This window comes from Sprattus sprattus (genome assembly GCF_963457725.1).
Source record: "Sprattus sprattus genome assembly, chromosome: 18".
NCBI lineage: Eukaryota > Metazoa > Chordata > Actinopteri > Clupeiformes > Clupeidae > Sprattus > Sprattus sprattus.
The window spans coordinates 20,151,459-20,170,013 of record NC_137916.1 but is presented as its reverse complement, the minus strand read 5'-3'; the positions used below and the strand labels follow the sequence as shown (position 1 = coordinate 20,170,013).

The following is an 18,555-nucleotide window of genomic DNA, read 5'->3' as shown; positions in this document are numbered from 1 at the left end:
ATCATGGCGTTTGAGCACTTCTTTATAGATGTACTGATCAGATCAGAGAACTGATATAACTGATACAAATAAAGTCCAGCTTAGTCTCAGAACATTCATTACACAGGTAAGAAAAAAAATGCTGAAGGTCATGACAGTCATGCGGTTCAGCTATATATAAACCAGGGAAAAAGAGGCAAAAAAGAATGTTACATAAAACAGAATCTGAAAAGAAACCCTCAGTGACTACAATCATTAGGGACCCCTGCTGAACCCATAAAACATGAGCCTGAATGGAAATGGAGAGATGAAAAGAAAGGCCTCACATCAAGAAACAAGAAAGTAAAAGATGAAAAAAGAATACAGAATGGATTGATGAGTGGGGAGGGGGGTGGGGTGGGGTGGGGGGTTCAGTTTGAGGAGACTGAGGGCGAGAGAACAGCAAGGCATTGTGCGACAACGCCAGGCACTGGGAGACACACACTCAGACACATTCACGCATTCACACACGCTGACACGGGCGCGCTCACGAGCGCGTGCCTCTGCCCACAGACCCTTCACTGGCACCCTGGAGGGCAGACCCTCGCTCCAGTCCTGTCCTCACCTCCCAAACAGCCACCAGCAGCAAGAAGAAGCACACCTCAGCTCCCAGACTCCACCACCTGCGTGTCAAGGTTACCTGAGAACCGCCCTGAAGCTTGCTGTTTAGGTACACAGCATCTCATTTGGCTGTACCAAATTGTTGGCGGTTGATGCAGCAACACAAACAGGGTCAAGGACTAACGCAGGAAGACTTGGGAGAGCAACAAACATCAGACTCCACTCCATTGGTAAGATCTTGAGATGATCTATGTATTCTAGATCCTTCTGTTCTATGTGGTATTTCTGCCATTCATTTTCAGCTTATTGACATATTGTAAGGTGAGTGTGCACACTGGCCACTGGCAATCATAAAATGGTTATGAGGCTCACTTCCCTTGTTAAGCTTAACACTGATGGGATATGAGCCTAAATCTTGAAATTTGTTTCTTAACTGAAGTGTTGCTTGTTGTGTATGGCAGATGTGGAGGGGGACTGACTTTCAGAGCAGGCATGAACAGACCCTGGTCAGCTTGGCCCACTCTAGTGTCCCATGAAAGCGTCTTGTGTTTAGGCGCGCCTCATGTTTTTCTGAGATAACCCACTCGCTCTGCCAGGCGTAGCTCTCCACCCACGGCGGTGTGAAAAGGATCCTTTCTCTCCTATCCTTGTTGGAATCCACTAATGTTCACTGTCCACGCCGTTCCAAAATACTTATGATAAGGACAAGATCTGTGATGTTTTAGATTATGCAAATGGTGCAGAAACAGAAATTAATAATAGATTACCCAAACAGTGTTTGCACTTTTTTTGTCAGTGGATAATGTGTCAAGTGTAATGACAGATATTTTGTGAATGTGGCAACCCACGGTGCTCGGTTTTCACTGCTTGTTGCTTATTTGATTAACAGGCCCCATTCAGACAGTCCTTCTCAGCATCTGTGTGGGTAAGGAGAGGAACAGAAGGAACATTTTCTGACGCCAGCCAGAAAGTGGTGAAGGTTTTATCCCATCACACACATTTTGTATGGACTATTAATTTGCCCTCAGAGACAAAACAAAGTTGTTAGCCACCAACATCTTTCCAAAATCATGGCAACTACGGGCATGCAGCTTCTGGGCCTGGTCCTGTCCATCATCGGCTGGGTCGGCGGCTTCCTGGTGTGCACCCTTCCCATGTGGAAGGTCACCGCCTTCATCGGCAACAACATCGTGACAGCGCAGATCACGTGGGAGGGCCTGTGGATGAATTGCATTGTGCAAAGCACAGGCGAGATCCAGTGCAAGGTGTACGACAGCCTGCTGGCCTTGCCCAGCGACATGCAGGCGGCCCGCGGCTTCACCGTGCTCTCCGTGCTCCTGTGCTGCCTGGGTATCACCCTGGGCGTGCTGGGCATCAAGTGCACAAAATGCGTGGGCCACCCAAGCCTGGAGGCACGCCTGGCCCGTTTCTCCGGCGCACTCTTCGTCATCGCAGGGTTCCTCTACATCATTCCCATCTGCTGGGCTGCCCACTCCATCATCAGGGATTTCTACGACCCATACGTGGCCGCCCCACACAAGCGTGAGCTGGGCCCCGCTCTCTACCTGGGCTGGGGGGCCTCGGCGCTGATGCTCATCGGGGGCTCACTGCTCTATGCCGGCTCCAGTCCCCCGGGGATTCCTTCCTCACCCACCTTCAGTAGTGGTGAGAGCAGCCCCCGCCGGGCAGGGGGTGCCGGGCAGGTCAAAGGTTACGTCTAACACCAGCGAACAGCACCTCTCACCCCAGGGATCCTCTCTGTTAGTATTCCCAATTGTAATAGATTGAATTTTAATGTTCCTGTATGGTATTTTGTATCATGATCACGGCCTTGGTTACAGTCCAATGGAGGTTGTGAGGAGAAATGTGAAATCATGTAATTATTCCACCTCTTATGTCCTCCAATAACCTTGTGTATGTGTGTGTATAAAACAATAAAGTCCTCTGTCCTTCAAAAGCTTTGGGTGCAAACTCTGTTTCTAAATCTGTCATTCTTGGCAATGAGACAACCATTACTTCAGGGTTGAGTTCCGAAACAATATTGCAGTAACTTAAACAACCAAATCAACACTGGGTGTGTTTGCTCATTGAATGGGCATAACTTTTAAACCATCATATAAACATAATATGTATATATCATGTAGAGGCAGTACATTCATATTTTAAGAGGACCAAGATAAGAACATAATGTCTAACAGTCTAACTAACTGTTCATGTCGCTAACAATGGAAAGACTTGTGTGAAGTAGTAGAACAATGGTTTGCGTATTTGTGCATGTGTATGTGTGACGTGCATGCGTACATCTCTCTGTGTGCTTGTGTGTGTGTGTGTGAGAGAGAGAAATAGAGAGAAAGAGAGAGAGAGAGAGAGAGAGAGAGAGAGAGAGAGAGAGAGAGATAGAGAGAGAGAGGGAGAGAGAGCGAGAGAGAGAAGGCATTTACGTTCACTACTGGGTATTCTTCTGTTATAGCCTTTTTCCAGATTAACCATATGGTATATGGAATAGTGAAAGCAGCATGTCATACTGAGGTGTTCTTGGTCCCAAAGATAAGACAGTCGCGTCTTGCCTTTTCTGGTACCACTGTACACACTGGGCTCTCAGTCCAGGGACAAAAGGCTCCTCACTATCGTAAGGTAATGACATCATCTGGTATAGAATCACCCTGTCTCCCATTGTTTTAAATGTTGATGATAATGGCAGCCAATGTAATACCAGGTCAACCAAACCGTACTGCTGATTCGGTGGGCTTCATTCACATACAAGACAGGATAAAGAATTTGTGTGCTTGTGTATGTCAACTTATGTCAATATAATTCCAATTTAAACCAAAAACTGAACCAAAACATCTGTTGTTGCTGTTCATTGTCTGGTTTGTACCCAGTGCATGTGTTGAAATCCTTCGAACAGTGGCACAGTAGGTTACCACTGTATGAAGCTCTGACTGCTGCCAAGAAGACAATAGTGTTTTGTGTTTTGAGTGCCATGTGGTGACTCACATGACCTAATGGCGCTGGTCAACTGAGGAGGAAGTATAAAATATAACAGTAGGCCTACTGCATGCGTCCATTGTTATTGTGGAAAAGGTGTAAGAATTATTGTCCACTGCTTCGACCAAGAGGGGAGCAAAAAAAAAAATACAATTTAGACAGTTATTTAGACAGTTATTCTGTTTTCAAATAAATATAAACACCGACTAACTAAAATAACAGATAATATAATTTTTAAGACCGCTGGACCTGTGTCCTGTTTTAAAATGTATTAAAACAAGACTATTTACAGGCACCCGTTCTGAAATTAACACTGGGAGGCGATATCAATATGGGTAACTGGCAGTTCACTCTATGTTGACTACGAAACTCTACGACACGGGAAGCAGGAAGTTCGATACAGACAACTTTGCTGCCTGGGTTGCATAGCTTGCGTTTCGTTGATCAAAAGAACCGTAAACCTTTTTTAGTCAGCGAATCAAACTCCTTCTATACATAATGGGAAAGGGTGGTGGAACCTTTGAGAGGCTTCTTGGTAAGATGCATCGTTAATAATTGTTCAGACAATCTAGTAGCAATACTTCAAATTTGCATTGTTGTTCTTGACAGTGCTAGGGCTGTGGCTTGCTAGCTAGCTCCTTGGTTAGCAGGCTAGCAAGCGTCGTCACCCATTGTTTATTACCAGGTCGGGGCCTAATGATTCAGCTGCAACCTTTAACTGGTTGAACTAACCGATTAACCTCATGTTAGTCTTGACTTATCTGTTGATTTAAACTGCACCCCCCACTAAACATTTGAGATGTATTTGTATCACGTATGACGTTACTCAAGTTGCGTCTGTAGCCTTCACTCAGCTAAACGTTTACCACGGTTAGCTTGCTGGTCAGCTGATTTGTTCACATAAGACTAGCAGATAGCTGGCTAGACACGAAGTGGGCAATCCAGCAGTACTCTGCCACAATAAGTAAAATTCAGTGTGGCAATCTAATGCAAGTGGATAGCTTGCGAGGATTAGGCACACGAAAGAGTTGTATATGTAGAAGCCAATGTTTTTTGTGACTACAGGTATAGTCGCAGCAAGCCAGTCAGTGTAGCTTTAAAGGACATAAAGCTAATAATGGCTAATATTAGCGGTTGTCAGTCAGCCGACACCTTTTAACTTCAAGGAGCTTGAAAGGTAGATTGTCAGGTCGCTATTAGAGATGCACCGATATGGAATTTTAGGGCCGATACCGATAACCGATAATTATTGGTTTATTGTTGCCGATACCGATACGATAACCGATATTTTTTTGTATTTAAATTTAAAATAAAGGGTACAAAATTTTTTAGATGTGCCTTTTTTTTCTCAAATGTTAGGGCACAAGAAATTTCATCACAAGCAACACACTTGATGGCTAGAGCCCTCAACAGGATGCACTACAACGCTTAACATCTTGTGATACTGGGAAATAGTTCCAAACCGCCGACATGCTTATTTCATATTTCAGACTGCTGCCTGCCCTGCTCAAAACGTTTAGTGTAGCCAGGCAACGGACCTATGAGTACAGTATAACAGACTACCCGGGAAAACCTATTTGGAGGGAAGTTAGACGTTAAAAATATCGGCTTAAATTATCGGCCAAAATTATGATATCGATATAATAATAATATTTTATTTTTTCCACTTATCGGCCACTAATATATCGGCCGCCGATATATCGTGCATCTCTAGTCGCTATATATGTTAACGTTGGCCTAACTAACTATATGTTCGGCTATTTCGAGGAATCGTGCCAAAAAGCTATCAGATGGTTACAAGGTTTTTAAATGTGAAATGCGATGTAATCAATTTATATGACTGTGTCGGCTGTATAGTGTTGATGTAGTTGCAATTTAGAGGGTTGTGCAGTTAAATCACATGTATTTTTTTGCTAAATTGTACTCGTTCGTTGCATTGGCCCATTGGCGCTAGCCTCGAATTGGTTGTGTTTTATATGGGATTTTTCATTCTCTGTAGTGGTCTCCTGAACACTAGTTTGCCATCAGTGATTGAGCTGCCCTCTGAAACAATGCTGTCCATTGGAAGCCATGTTAGGCTATCAGCTACAGCACAGAGTGGTTCAAACAACAACTCTATACTCTGATCATGTATGTCAGCTAATCTTATAATGACCCTTTAGCTCTATAACAGCGTTGGCCGTTTAGTAGTGTCATGCTGGTGAGTACATTATTGTATCAGCTTCTCTGCACCACCCTTACAAAGAGGTGGGAAAGGTTGGTTTGATAATAGCATGAATAGTTAATGTGACCATTAGATGTTAACGCACTTGATTTCACACCACTCAGTCCAGAGCCAGAGCTCTGTTTATAACCAACATTGTGTATTCACCTCATTGTCATTCGCTTTCAGACAAGGCCACAAGCCAGCTTTTGCTGGAGACTGACTGGGAGTCCATCCTGCAGATCTGTGACCTCATCCGCCAAGGAGACACACAGTAAGTACAGTTTTCCACTGCTGTCTCAATCATTCTGTTGTCATGTTATCACAGAAATTATATATTATTGCCACATGTCTCCTGACGTCTGTGTTTGCCTTCCTCACCAGGGCAAAATATGCAATCGGTGCCATTAAGAAGAAGCTAAATGATAAGAATCCCCATGTGGCTCTTTATGCGCTTGAGGTGAGTGGTGGAGACTAAATATTACTGCTCGAAGTTTGGCTGAATCATGATAATGATATAATTAATTGTTCATATAGTCTAGTATTTCCTTTTTTTTTGTCCATAGTCTTAGTGCACTTGTATGAAACTGTTAATGTTTCATTTATTTTAAAAACATCAAAATGTGACTTCACAGGTACTGGAATCAGTTGTGAAGAATTGTGGGCAGACGGTCCATGATGAGGTGGCCAGCAAGCAGACTATGGAGGAGCTCAAAGACCTTCTGAAGGTGCCCATTCTTCAATGCATCTGCATTCTTACTGTTTTTTTTTTTTTTTTTGATCAAATTATAACATTGCATCTCCTGGTGTCATATTACTGGGTGATTGTGTAAATGAGCAAAACACAATGTGCCACTTTTATCATGACTTGGCTGTGTTCCATCCATCATTTTCCACATCATAATGTCCTTTGGTGTCTTAGAAATTTGTGTCATGCATTGACACAATTGTGGTCCATGAACATTTCCATTCGCCTACTAAATAGTTTTCACACCAAGACACAAATCAAGTTGTTTCAATGTTTCCATCCCAATCTCTGCTCTGACAATAAGCCACAGACCAGTAATGTTTCTGACCTTACATTAGCTCTGTTTATTATAAAATATACAGGGTTCTGTTTGATTTACATGGTGTCAATTTCTGAGATTGTTTCAGCTAGGTGTGTGTGTGGTTGCCTGTGAAGGAGAGGAGAGAATGTGTAGAATACTGTAAGGTTTCCGGGAATTGTGTTTTGTGGTCAATTCAGGGGAAATTGGATATGAACAGCGAATAACATTGTTTTCATAGCAGATATAGTGGTGACTGTGTGTACACACATTTAAACGTTGGTGATAGTAGACTGATGCCAAGGGTTTTCAAAATCCTGTGGCCGAAAAAGTGAACCCCCCTCCAGTAGGTTTTGTAAGGTTTGGCAGAATGACTTGAAACATTATTCCACCCACGGGCCTTTGGTTGAAATGGTCGTCTGTCTGCTTGCCAGCTCCATGTCTGTGGATCCAGGCCTGTGAGTAGTTTACCTCAGTCTTGGGATGAACACACACTGTGCTGTTGATATTTTGGGTCATTTAAGACAGAGTGGCAGATGTTAACCTTTTCTAAAATCAGAAGTTATCATTTCTCATTCAACATGTATGTATTCATATCCACATTAAGGATATTATAATTAGTGGTGGAAGAATGTCATATCCTTAACTTAAGTAAAAATAGCGATATGAATCGGTAATAACTTTACCAATCACTAAAAGTCTATTATTAGCAGGTATTGGCAGCAAAATGTAGTAAGAGTATTTAATTAGAAGCACTGATTTCATCATTAAAGCTGTCAAATAAATGCTGTCAAATAAATCTAGTGGAGCAGGCCTGGAAAGTACAACTTTTCCCTCTGAAATGTATTGGAGTGGAAATATAAAGTAGCATAAAATGTAGTCAAAATTCTTGAGTAAATATACTTAGTTACTTTCCATCACTGCATTTAAGTAACATTGCTTGGTGCAGTAGTAAACACAGCAAATAGGAATTTTAAGTGTTACTAAAAAACACATTTCATGTTAAAGTTTGTAATGTTACGATTTAAAGTATGCAATGTTTCACATTGCGCAGTACATTCAGGATCCTCATATTTGCAGTCGCTATTTTGGTAGTCAGCATAAACACATTTAAGCACATGGAATAGCAGCACCGTATCAGTTAATTCCTTGAACTGATTAAGTAAGCTGAGCTTAAATGTCATGTGTTATGAAGTCATTACATACAATTATGCAAGTATATTCTGACATGTAAATATACCATCATCTACCTATGTTTTTGTCCTTGGTGACCTATACGTTGAAATATACCTGTTTATGGTATATGCAAGGTCCTTTGTACATTCTGCACATGATGCCCTTGTTAATATACTTTGTGGGTCATCGGGTTAATGCGGCATACCTATTTTTCCCCTCACCATCATTTTGCCTCTGGAGAGGGTGCTGTGCTCTGTTTTTGTCTGTGGACTTTAGGCCGAGCTGACTCATCTAGCATTTGACTTCCTGGTGATGTCATCAGATCACATGTTCTCACAGACAGAAAAGCTGGGGAGGGGGGGGGGGACTTCCTCTCTTGAGTCTGCTCTATCAAACTGAAAGCAAGAGTAGGGTTTGTAAACAGACTGGGAACATTTAAGCACTGCTGACTTTTTCAATCACAAAAGTATTTTCAAAAGTAAGAGGTATTTCAGGTAATTCAACTCTCCCATATTTGAGTGAATTTGAAGGTCTTCTGTGTCTATGTATGTTTGTGTAATGTGGGAGTGTTCAGGATTAGATGGCTTGTCTGGCTTGTGAATTGTGTTTATATTTTGGAATCTTTGAGTGTGTGTTTCTGTATATGAGCCAGGCTAGTGTGTGTGAGTGTGTGTGTTTGTGTGTGTGTGTGCGTGTTCTTCTACTCATGAAGTGGTTTCCCATTGCCTCAAAACAGACAGAGCCGAATGTCAGGAACAAGATTCTCTATCTGATCCAAGCCTGGTCCCACGCCTTCCGCAACGAGCCAAAGTACAAGGTGGTTCAGGACACCTACCAGATCATGAAGGTGGAGGGTGAGTGGTCGCCTCAGACAAGGGAGAGGTCTCTCAACGGGATTGTCTTTGTCTTAAACCCTGTGTTGGATCTTTTTTTCTCCTGATCCAATACCCTAACTGTGCTCACAGGTCACGTGTTCCCTGAGTTCAAGGAGAGCGATGCCATGTTTGCCGCTGAGAGGGTGAGAGAAACTTGTTAAATTTCTTTTGTAAACTTCAGTTTTCATTTCTTCTTCACCAGTTAACTAATGTGTAAGGTGTGTGTGTGTGTCATCAGGCCCCGGACTGGGTGGATGCAGAGGAGTGCCATCGCTGCAGGGTTCAATTCGGAGTAATGACACGCAAGGTGTGATATCCTGTGTGTGTGTGTGTGTGTGTGTGTGTGTGTGTGTGTGTGTGTGTGTGTGTGTGTGTGTGTGTGTGTGTGTGTGAGAGAAACTGTGTGTTGGAAACTGGGTTTTTTTGAGAGAGAGAAACAGACTATGAGTGAGCAAGTGAGTGTGTGTAAGTGTGATTGGGACACCATGATTGTGTATGTGTCATGCTGACCTCACACCCCCCTTTGTTGCAGCACCACTGCAGAGCCTGTGGGCAGATCTTTTGTGGGAAGTGCTCCTCCAAGTACTCGACAATCCCCAAGTTTGGCATCGAGAAGGAGGTGCGAGTGTGTGAGCCCTGCTTTGAGCAGCTCAACAAGTGAGTTCTCACATTGGAGGGAGGAGGCGTTTTTCTCAAAGCACCCATTCCATAGTCCCTTATTCTTTGATGTTTCTCTTACTTTCTTGCTTGATTCTCACTGGTCTCTTCCGAAATCGGACATGAAAACATAAAACAGAACTCTTTGTGTGCATCCTTTTAATCTTCACACCAGCATGACTTTTAAGCATTAACGAAAGGAGCGCCTTTTTTTCTCTCTTCAGTACTGAGTTCTTTGTTTTCAAGAGTGTTTCTGAGCACTCTGAGCTTTTGCCGTGTGTTTTTTCCCTTTTGTTTTCTGTGACTGCGGGCACTATTTTGTGCATGCTTTCTTGTATGCTTGTATGCTTACTGCACTTGACTGCCTGTCTGCAGACATTCACACAGCTTGTGTTCCCCCCTCCCGATCCTTTCTCCTCAGCAGCCACCCCTCCTCCCTCTCTCCCCCTCCTAGGAAATCCGAGGGCAAGGCCCCCACCGTTGCACCTTCCGAGCTGCCCCCTGAGTACCTGACCAGCCCCCTGTCCCAGCAGTCCCAGGTACTGAAATATTCTTACAGTTCTGGCGTCTAAAAGATGCTAAAATTCCTCGCATAAATGTTAAAAGTGTGCAGCATTTGCAATAGCCATCACAAATGACACACCTCTACTACTGGGCTCTGTCTCCTAGATGGTAGTATTGTGCAGCATATGCGCAAAACCCTCTACTCTATGTGGCACTTAATGTTTAGTCACTTTAAAAGCACCTCTGTGTTATTTATGAAGGACGTAAATCGGCACATTGTCAAACTGCTGAAGGTTAGATAGTTTATCTACCAGAATAGTTGTAGTGATAGTGTCCTGATATGTAGGCTGTTGTTGCCATGCTATATTGTTACATTGCTGATTACATCCTACAAATGGATTCTTCCTACCGTGCCGTGTGAATAGTGAACTGATACTGGTTATCTGTACCATTAGTTAGATCCTGTTTTAGTTTTACAGTAGTTTGCTTTGGTAGTGGTTTGGAGACAGTCTCCTTTGGAGCAGCTTCAGTGCGGATTAGACAAGTTAGTTAATTTCAAGAGTCATGAACACGAGTCGAACATCACGTATCAGTCCTAAACGAACGAGGAGGAATTGATGTGAGAACTGTATGACGTGTTCTGACCCCCACCCACTCTGTGTTGTTCTCTCTATTTTCTGGTTTGGGATCCGACCGCTCTACCTCCACAGATGCCCCCCAAGCGCGATGAGGCAGCTCTGCAGGAGGAGGAGGAGCTGCAGCTCGCCATAGCCCTGTCCCAGAGCGAGGCAGAGGAGAAGGAGCGCATGGTGCGCATCTGAGCGTGCACACACACACACACACACACAGACATATACACCGGTGGACACTCTCTCTCTCTCTCTCTCTTGCCGCCACACACATAGGCACACAGCTATCTCTCTTTCTCTGACACACATGCCCAGGTAGTATTATTGCTACACGGTGCGCAGATATCCAGAGGTGCAGTACTGTTCCATTTCTATTTATTAAAATGGACTCCTGGGTACACAGGGCTTCACAGCTACACAAACAGCCAAATTAAACTTATGATATTGAAACAGGAAGAAATGTGAAGCAGGATTAAATGAAGTGTCCACTATGGAGATGTGTGTGTATATATACCATTACACACTCGCACACACACACACTTTTTCTTTTAACAAACTCTGATTTAGCTACGCTTGAGCCACTGAGCAGTTGAAAGCCTGAAATGGGGCATGGAAGAGACTCGCTGGGAGAGACCCGTCAGGATGGTTGTGACTGTGTTGTTGACCCATGACCTCTTTAAATAACCTTTGCCCCTCTCCGCTGCTTCCTCCAACAGAGGCACAAGGGTTCGTACGGGGTGTACCCAAAAGCCGACCCCACCCCTGTGACCTCGTCTGCCCCACCCGTCAGCACCCTCTACTCGTCTCCGGTGGTAAGAGTCTGGAGGGTTTAATTTCTTCAAAGTGGCGTCAGGGGTTACACAAAAGTTCTCCCATGTCACAAAGCAATACTCCACATTTACATTTAAATTGACATTCTGTCATCTTAGCAGATTTGGGTGTTGGCATCTTTCTTAGCGTCATTCTTCTCTATTGTACTCTATTCTATGGGTAAGAGAGTGGTTTGAAGATCACATGTAGTGTAAGGGGGGCGTTTAGAAAACCCAGTGTGACTCAGATGTGTTATGAGGCATTTTAGTGATGCTCACGGATCTTTCTGTTCCACGCAGAACTCCTCCGCTCCCTCAGCTGAAGAGGTGGATCCTGAGGTAAGGCGATACCAGAGCCTACAGCACAGAATGTCTAGCTTCACTCGAACAGCACATCTCGCTTCATTAGAACTCCTGCGTCTCCTCGTCACCCATACTGTGTCCTGTGTTCTCTAGTTGGCCCGCTATTTGAACCGGACCTACTGGGAGAAGAAACAGGAAGAGGTGCGCAAAAGCCCCACCCCCTCCGCTCCAACTCCTGTGCCATTGCCTGAACCCATGCCAATCAGCCAGCCTGTGGAGAGCCAACCCCCTGTGCAGGTGCAGGTGCAGCCAGTCAACATAGTGGAGGTATGTTTGAGTCCTGAGGCCCTCAGTAGGAAGGGATCAGTTTTTGTTTAGCTTGTGTTTTTGTCATCTTTTGTCCTATATCTTTTGGGTATGTGTGGCAGGTTTGTGACGGCTCGATTATGTAAAGGGACAAAGTTACGTACGGCTAGCCTTAAGACGAAACCAGTTTCTATGTAATAGGGGGACATGTTCTGGCTACAAGTTGTAGCATGAGGATAAATGAAGCATCCTGTATTCAAAACAAATTATGCAAACACTTTCTGAAAACATACAACATACCTCAATATTCCACTGATCAAGGGCCAACATTTATAAGGGAAGATCACTCTCTCTCCTGCCCCCACCCAACCTCCTTGGGCTGGGCCCGTGACAACTTCCCTACTGCCTACTATCCCCCCCCCCCCCCCCCCCCCGCCCTAGGGTCATTACCCTCTGTTTGAAGTTGCCTGTTCTGCTTCCACCCCCTTCTTAGCAGCAGTACCAGAACGGTGAGTCAGAGGAGAACCACGAGCAGTTCCTGAAGGTTCTGCAGAACGCCGTCACCACCTTCCTGAACCGCATGAAGAGCAACCACATGCGCGGGCGCAGCATCACCAACGACAGCGCCGTGCTCTCGCTCTTCCAGTCCATCAACAACCTGCACCCACAGCTGCTGGACATCCTCAACCAGCTGGACGAGAAGAGACGTGAGTGCTGCCACACCTACATGTTTTAACCACTCGCTCACATTAAAGGTGGAGTCCACGATTAAAATAATCTAATCCAATAGACTTTTTTTGTCAAATTTAGTGAATTGCTCCTCACAGTCTGCTAGCTGACAATTCAGTTTGTGTGCTCAAAACAAAAAACACCACTGGTGTTCGTACACAGTCTTGGCTCTGTGAATGGGGAACAAAAATACTGACTTGTAGTGAGCCATCCAGCCAATCAAAACGTTGCTTCCTGAGCACATATAGGGGTATAATTAGTTTTACTACTGAGCTTTGATTCTAACGGAAGACATTCTGGCAAAAGGTTGTTGCTATCAGACTCTATTTTTAAGGCTGTGTGGTATTTTGATATTTCAGTATTAGTTTATATAAGCAATCAAGCAGCTGTACAGATGCTCAAGGCTTGTTTCTGCATGCGGGGATGCTGTTGTACCATTGCCAGTGTATGCTTTTGTTTTCTAGGGCATCTTAGCATCCAAGGTCATGCATGAATCACTAATTAGGTGAACCAATAAGTTATTGAACCAGCTGAGACTTTTGGTCTCCCTAAGTCGCCAAGCATTTAATACTGCTTGTTTCCCTCTCCTTGTTGTGTGTCCTCTGGCCAGTATACTACGAGGGTCTGCAGGACAAGCTTGCTCAGGTGCGAGATGCGCGTGCAGCCCTGAACGCCCTGCGGGACGAGCACCGGGAGAAACTCCGGCGTGCCGCCGAGGAATCTGAGAGGCAGAGGCAGATCCAGCTGGCCCAGAAACTAGAGATCATGAGGCAGAAGAAACAGGTGAGAAAGGGGGGGGGGATAGAGAGGACGGCGTCTACTGAGGGTGTCATGTTCTTTGAGGTCTGACAAGACTAGGCATATACCTAGTTTGATGGGGTAGGATTTAGTTTTGAGGAATTCTCAGTATGTTTTGGCTTTCTTCCCCCTCGACATGAAGGCTACATAGTGTGATTGGTTACAGTGCTGTACCTGTCATAATGGTGACATGTGATTGGATGTGGAGCGAGTTTGCTGAGCTGTGATTGGTTGCTGTGCCGCAGGAGTACCTGGAAATGCAGCGGCAGCTGGCCATCCAGCGGCTGCAGGAGCAGGAGAAGGAGAGGCAGATGCGTCTGGAGCAGCAGAAGCACACCATCCAGATGAGGGCTCAGATGCCGGCCTTCTCCCTGCCTTACGCACAGGTCAGCAGCCCCCTCACACAAACAGTCTGCTGCTACAGACGCTACATGGATACCATGGCAAAAAACTGTGTAGAAATCTTTCTTGAATGTTGATTTTTATGTGAAAATTACCTGTTTGTGACAACTAGGCTCTTATGTGTGAGTGATCTTTGCTGTTCTGGACTGTGTTTTCCAAAAGTGTCGTGGAGCGTCTGCCATGGTAACTGAGAGAGAAAGTGTTCAAAATCATAGTGTCTCTATCATTTAATGATGGTAGCTGTTCAACGATGTTGAAGGTGCAGTTGTCTCCTAGTGGAACTGAGTCTTTGTGGGTATCTTTGTATGGGAGCGTTCTTATTTGACTCTTTACCCTCTGTGTGTTTTTGATATGATGTGTAGATGCAGTCACTGCCCCCTAATGTGGCAGGAGGAGTGGTGTACCAGCCCGCCGGCCCCCCCAGTTACCCCGGCACCTTCAGCCCTGCTGGCTCAGTCGAGGGCTCTCCCATGCACGGAGTCTACATGAACCAGCCCGGCCAGACGGGCGGCCCCTACCAGGCCATGCCCCCTACAGGTCAGGAGGACACACAGGCTTTCACCTCTAAAGTTCACTTGGTTTTTGGTAAAGGTTTTCCATTTTCATAGAAGTTGAGGATTGACATAATATATTTATATATATTCTATTATATATGTCACCTCATCACCCACTTTGGAAAACCCCCGTTTTGAGAGAATACGTATTTTTCCTAGCCTTCGATAACCAGACACACATTTACCATACATTACTATGTTAAAGGGTGAGAGAGAGTGGGTGGGAACAGTCGGCAGGCAGAGCAGGCTATATTTATCCAGCAAGTGATGTCTTGATGATGTCACATCTGAATGTGTCCTGTCTGTTCTGTAGATCCCAACATGGTGAATGCCTACATGTACCAAAATGCAGGCACCAATGCCCAAGCTGCACCCCCAGGCCAGGCTCCCCCCACTGCCAACCCTGCCTACTCCAGCTACCAGCCCACCCCGACACAGGGCTACCAGGTGAGTGAACCGCTGCTCAGTCGTTTTTGTATACCGCCACGGCAACCTAGCATCTCCATTAGTAACTCTTGAAAAAGCACCGACATTTATAGCACTAGTGAGTAATAGTTTATAAATCCTAGTTTTCTGTAACTTTTTTGTGTCTTCTATATGGTTTTTGCTGTCCCATAACATTTCACATGTCACATTTTGTTCTAAAAAAGAGCAGGGAGAGCACTCTGCAGTAGGATTCATTCTGTGGCTTAAATATGGCTTTGTAATTCTGTGGCTTTAATATCACTTTGTAATTCTGTGGCGTTAATATCGCTTTGTAAGTCTGTGGCTTTAATATCGCTTTGTAATTCTGTAGTGTTAATATCGCTTTGTAATTCTGTAGTGTTAATATGGCTTTGTAATTCTCCCCTCTGTAGAACGTGGCGTCCCAGGCCCAGAGCATGCCCCCCATGCCTCAGGCCGGCCCCACTAACGGCATCGCCTACATGGGCTATCAACCATACAACATGCAGGTGGGTGCCTTGATCTCATTGGCTTACAATCCCTAAAGATACACACTACAAACTGCTCTTCTCATTGTCTTACCATCCCTAAAGATACACACTACAAACTGCTCTTCTCATTGTCTTACAATCCCTAAAGATACACACTACAAACTGCTCTTCTCATTGTCTTACCATCCCTAAAGATACACACTACAAACTGCTCTTCTCATTGTCTTACAATCCCTAAAGATACACACTGCAAACTGCTCTTCTCATTGTCTTACAATCCCTAAAGATACACACTACAAACTGCTCTTCTCATTGTCTTACAATCCCTAAAGATACACACTACAAACGGCTCTTCTCATTGTCTTACAATCCCTAAAGATACACACTACAAACTGCTCTTCTCATTGTCTTACAATCCCTAAAGATACACACTACAAACTGCTCTTCTCATTGTCTTACAATCCCTAAAGATACACACTACAAACTGCTCTTCTCATTGTCTTACAATCCCTAAAGATACACACTACAAACTGCTCTTCTCATTGTCTTACAATCCCTAAAGATACACACTACAAACTGCTCTTCTCATTGTCTTACAATCCCTAAAGATACACACTACAAACTGCTCTTCTCATTGTCTTACAATCCCTAAAGATACACACTACAAACTGCTCTTCCTATGTCTGGCCACCCCCGGTGAGACATAAGGGCTCTCAGCCCATGCATGCACACAGGCAGTATATGAAACTATTTATGTTTGCCATTGACCCGTCCACACTCTCACTGGTCTCCAGAACATGATGACTGCTCTGCCAGGACAGGACCCAAACATGCCCCCACAGCAACCTTACATGCCCGGACAGCAGCCCATGTATCAGCAGGCAAGTCCTCTGGTGTTTTATCTAGTCTTTAATGCCACTCAGTAGATGGATTTGTACACATTTCACTTATATCCAAACAACAGTTGGATCCAAACCATGTTCTGTATTGTATTGTTCATGTTGAAAGTGGCCTTAAATGCATTTGTTTGCCATGTACAGATGCCGCCCCCCGGTGGTCAACAGCAGCAGGCGCAACAGCAACCTGTTCAGGGCCCCCCAGGCAGTGCAGAGGCCCAGCTCATCTGCTTTGACTGATACCTGCCCCCACCAGTGCCTCAGCCCATGGGGTCCAACACACTACACCCTCCAACCCCCCCCCCCCCCCCCCCCCTTCCTCTCCTCCTCCTCCTCTTTCTTCCTTCCTTAAACACCTGGCTTCACCCATTCTTTTCCCCCAACCACGTTTGACCGTGCCCAAAGGCCAAGCAATGCCACAGTCATGTTGCAAAAGCCGTGCACCACCCCAAATCCACTCCCTCCCGCTCTTCTCCTTTTAAGATAAAGTAGGAGTTGGGAAGAAAAAACTCACGAGAGGGAAGACCCTCCCTCCATTCTCTGCCAACTCTCTCTTTCTTTCTTTCTCTCTCTCTCTCTCTTTCTCTCTGTCTGTCTCATATGTACGTAGTCTTGTCCTTATTGTTGGATTGCAGAAGCTCAGTTTAGTCAGTGGTGTAGAAATAAATACAACAACAAGAAATAGAACTGAAGATAAACAAAAACACAAGACACAACCATCCTTTTGTCTCATATTTTTCTAAAGCAGATTTGCATGTGTTCAGTAATTGTTTTAAGATGCTGATGTGTGTGTGTGTGTGTGTGTGTGTGTGTGTGTGTGTGTGTGTGTGTGTGTATACACGTGTGTACACGTGTGTGTGTCCGTACGTGAGGGTGGGTGGGTGATTGTGGTGATGCGTGACAGCCTTTCTCCCCTCCTGCATTATGCACTGGTGTAATGATCTGTTTTAAAATGCTGGTTTAGAGGCTATATTGCTATGAAGGGTGATTTAGGGACGAGGCTGGCAAAGGTAAACCCAGCACGCTTTTTTGGCAGCAAACAGACAGAGCTTCAGCTTCCAAGATGGTGGCCCCCTGTCTGTCCCTGTTGCTCTCAAAACTGCATTTCAATGATATTGTCCATCATTCCATAATAAATCTGCCGTACAGGTCCATCTATTCATATGCCTGTCCAACTGTTTGCTTGAACATCCGGAACGCCAAATGTGACTGTAGAGAGAATACAGGAAGTGACGGCTATAGTAAATGTGGAGTGGGGAACAGCTGTCATCTGATCAGATAATTTGCTCTGAGATCTCCTAGTGAAGCATCACTGTGTCATTCATTCCGTGATGCAGTGTGTACCCCATGTCACACAATCATTCTTCCTCTTCGGTAAATAATGTCAGGCAGGGGGCAAATCATTGATCATAAGTACCTGCAATTTTACATGGGGCACCAGATCTATTTTAGAAACACCTACCATCAGTAAGCGCTAAGCTGCTGGAGGTTTTTACAAATGGGTATGAGGATGCAGGTGTGGATGTATCTTTTTCATTGTGCATTGCTTTGTCTGGGAAAGTGTGTGTGTGTGTGTTTTGTGGTGAGACTGCAGTGCTATAGAATGGTCATATATTGCGCATGTATGTAACATACACCAACCAGTGACTTCTGTAACCCTTTAATGGCATTCGTGAACTCTCTCTTCTATCATACTGATCTGTCTGACTTCAAGAATTAACTGTAAGATTATATTTAATAAATATCGGGTTCTTTTATTGTCCACATTTTGTGTCCTGTGGTCCTATTCGTTGGCAGATCGGATGATGTGGATATTTTCTTAATCTCCATTTATAGAGAATGCTTAATGGTGCAGTAGCAGTTGTCTCAAAGTAATATTGCTATAATCAGACCCTAAATAAAAATATTGTGAAGGAGCAGAAAGATGATATGTTCTCGTATTTGTATGCATGCTATTCATCTCGGCTGTCCAATGCATTCGGTTACGTTTTTCAGTGCCATATGATGCATGGAGACGTTAGGAAATACAGTCCATTTTTATTTTTGTCTTAACATCACGCACCAATTATACTATGACATTAAGAGACTTAACAACAAAAGGTACCTGCAGTACCTTTGAAGGACCATGTCTCTAGAAGTTGCATAGTGATAATTGTCATATACGTA

At 44.4% G+C, this 18,555-nt stretch overlaps 2 protein-coding genes across 5 annotated transcripts; both read left to right on the top strand.

Moving 5' to 3' along the window:
* The first annotated feature begins 545 nt into the window (after window positions 1-545).
* cldnk (claudin k) lies at window positions 546-2,523 on the top strand. Its single transcript, XM_080856569.1, has 2 exons — window positions 546-809; window positions 1,469-2,523. Exon 2 carries the CDS (start codon window positions 1,650-1,652, stop codon window positions 2,298-2,300), a length of 651 nt encoding a protein of 216 aa, XP_080712695.1. The 5' UTR covers window positions 546-809; window positions 1,469-1,649; the 3' UTR covers window positions 2,301-2,523.
* A 1,445-nt stretch (window positions 2,524-3,968) lies between these two features.
* Window positions 3,969-18,155, top strand: hgs (hepatocyte growth factor-regulated tyrosine kinase substrate). Of its 4 annotated transcripts, none has more exons than XM_080856548.1 (21): window positions 3,969-4,102; window positions 5,960-6,044; window positions 6,155-6,230; window positions 6,406-6,498; window positions 8,729-8,846; window positions 8,958-9,010; window positions 9,106-9,174; window positions 9,400-9,524; window positions 9,979-10,063; window positions 10,739-10,837; window positions 11,374-11,469; window positions 11,767-11,805; window positions 11,923-12,096; window positions 12,572-12,782; window positions 13,415-13,587; window positions 13,848-13,988; window positions 14,367-14,541; window positions 14,872-15,005; window positions 15,416-15,511; window positions 16,288-16,374; window positions 16,534-18,155. In XM_080856548.1, exons 1-21 carry the CDS (start codon window positions 4,066-4,068, stop codon window positions 16,627-16,629), a joined length of 2,262 nt encoding a protein of 753 aa, XP_080712674.1. In that variant the 5' UTR covers window positions 3,969-4,065; the 3' UTR covers window positions 16,630-18,155. The 4 variants fall into 4 exon arrangements, with proteins under 4 accessions (XP_080712674.1, XP_080712673.1, XP_080712672.1 ...); XM_080856547.1 differs by having other exon boundaries at window positions 12,569-12,782; XM_080856546.1 differs by having other exon boundaries at window positions 9,949-10,063; window positions 12,569-12,782.
* Window positions 18,156-18,555: the final 400 nt, after the last annotated feature.

Bases quoted from the DNA above. Each gene is read 5' to 3' on its own strand.
- cldnk (XM_080856569.1), top strand. From the start codon at position 1,650: ATGGCAACTACGGGCATGCAGCTTCTGGGCCTGGTCCTGTCCATCATC.
- hgs (XM_080856545.1), top strand. From the start codon at position 4,066: ATGGGAAAGGGTGGTGGAACCTTTGAGAGGCTTCTTG. The intron at 6,231-6,405 runs GTGAGTGGTGGA...GTGACTTCACAG, and splicing joins TGGCTCTTTATGCGCTTGAG to GTACTGGAATCAGTTGTGAA. The intron at 16,375-16,533 runs GCAAGTCCTCTG...TGCCATGTACAG, and splicing joins AGCAGCCCATGTATCAGCAG to ATGCCGCCCCCCGGTGGTCA.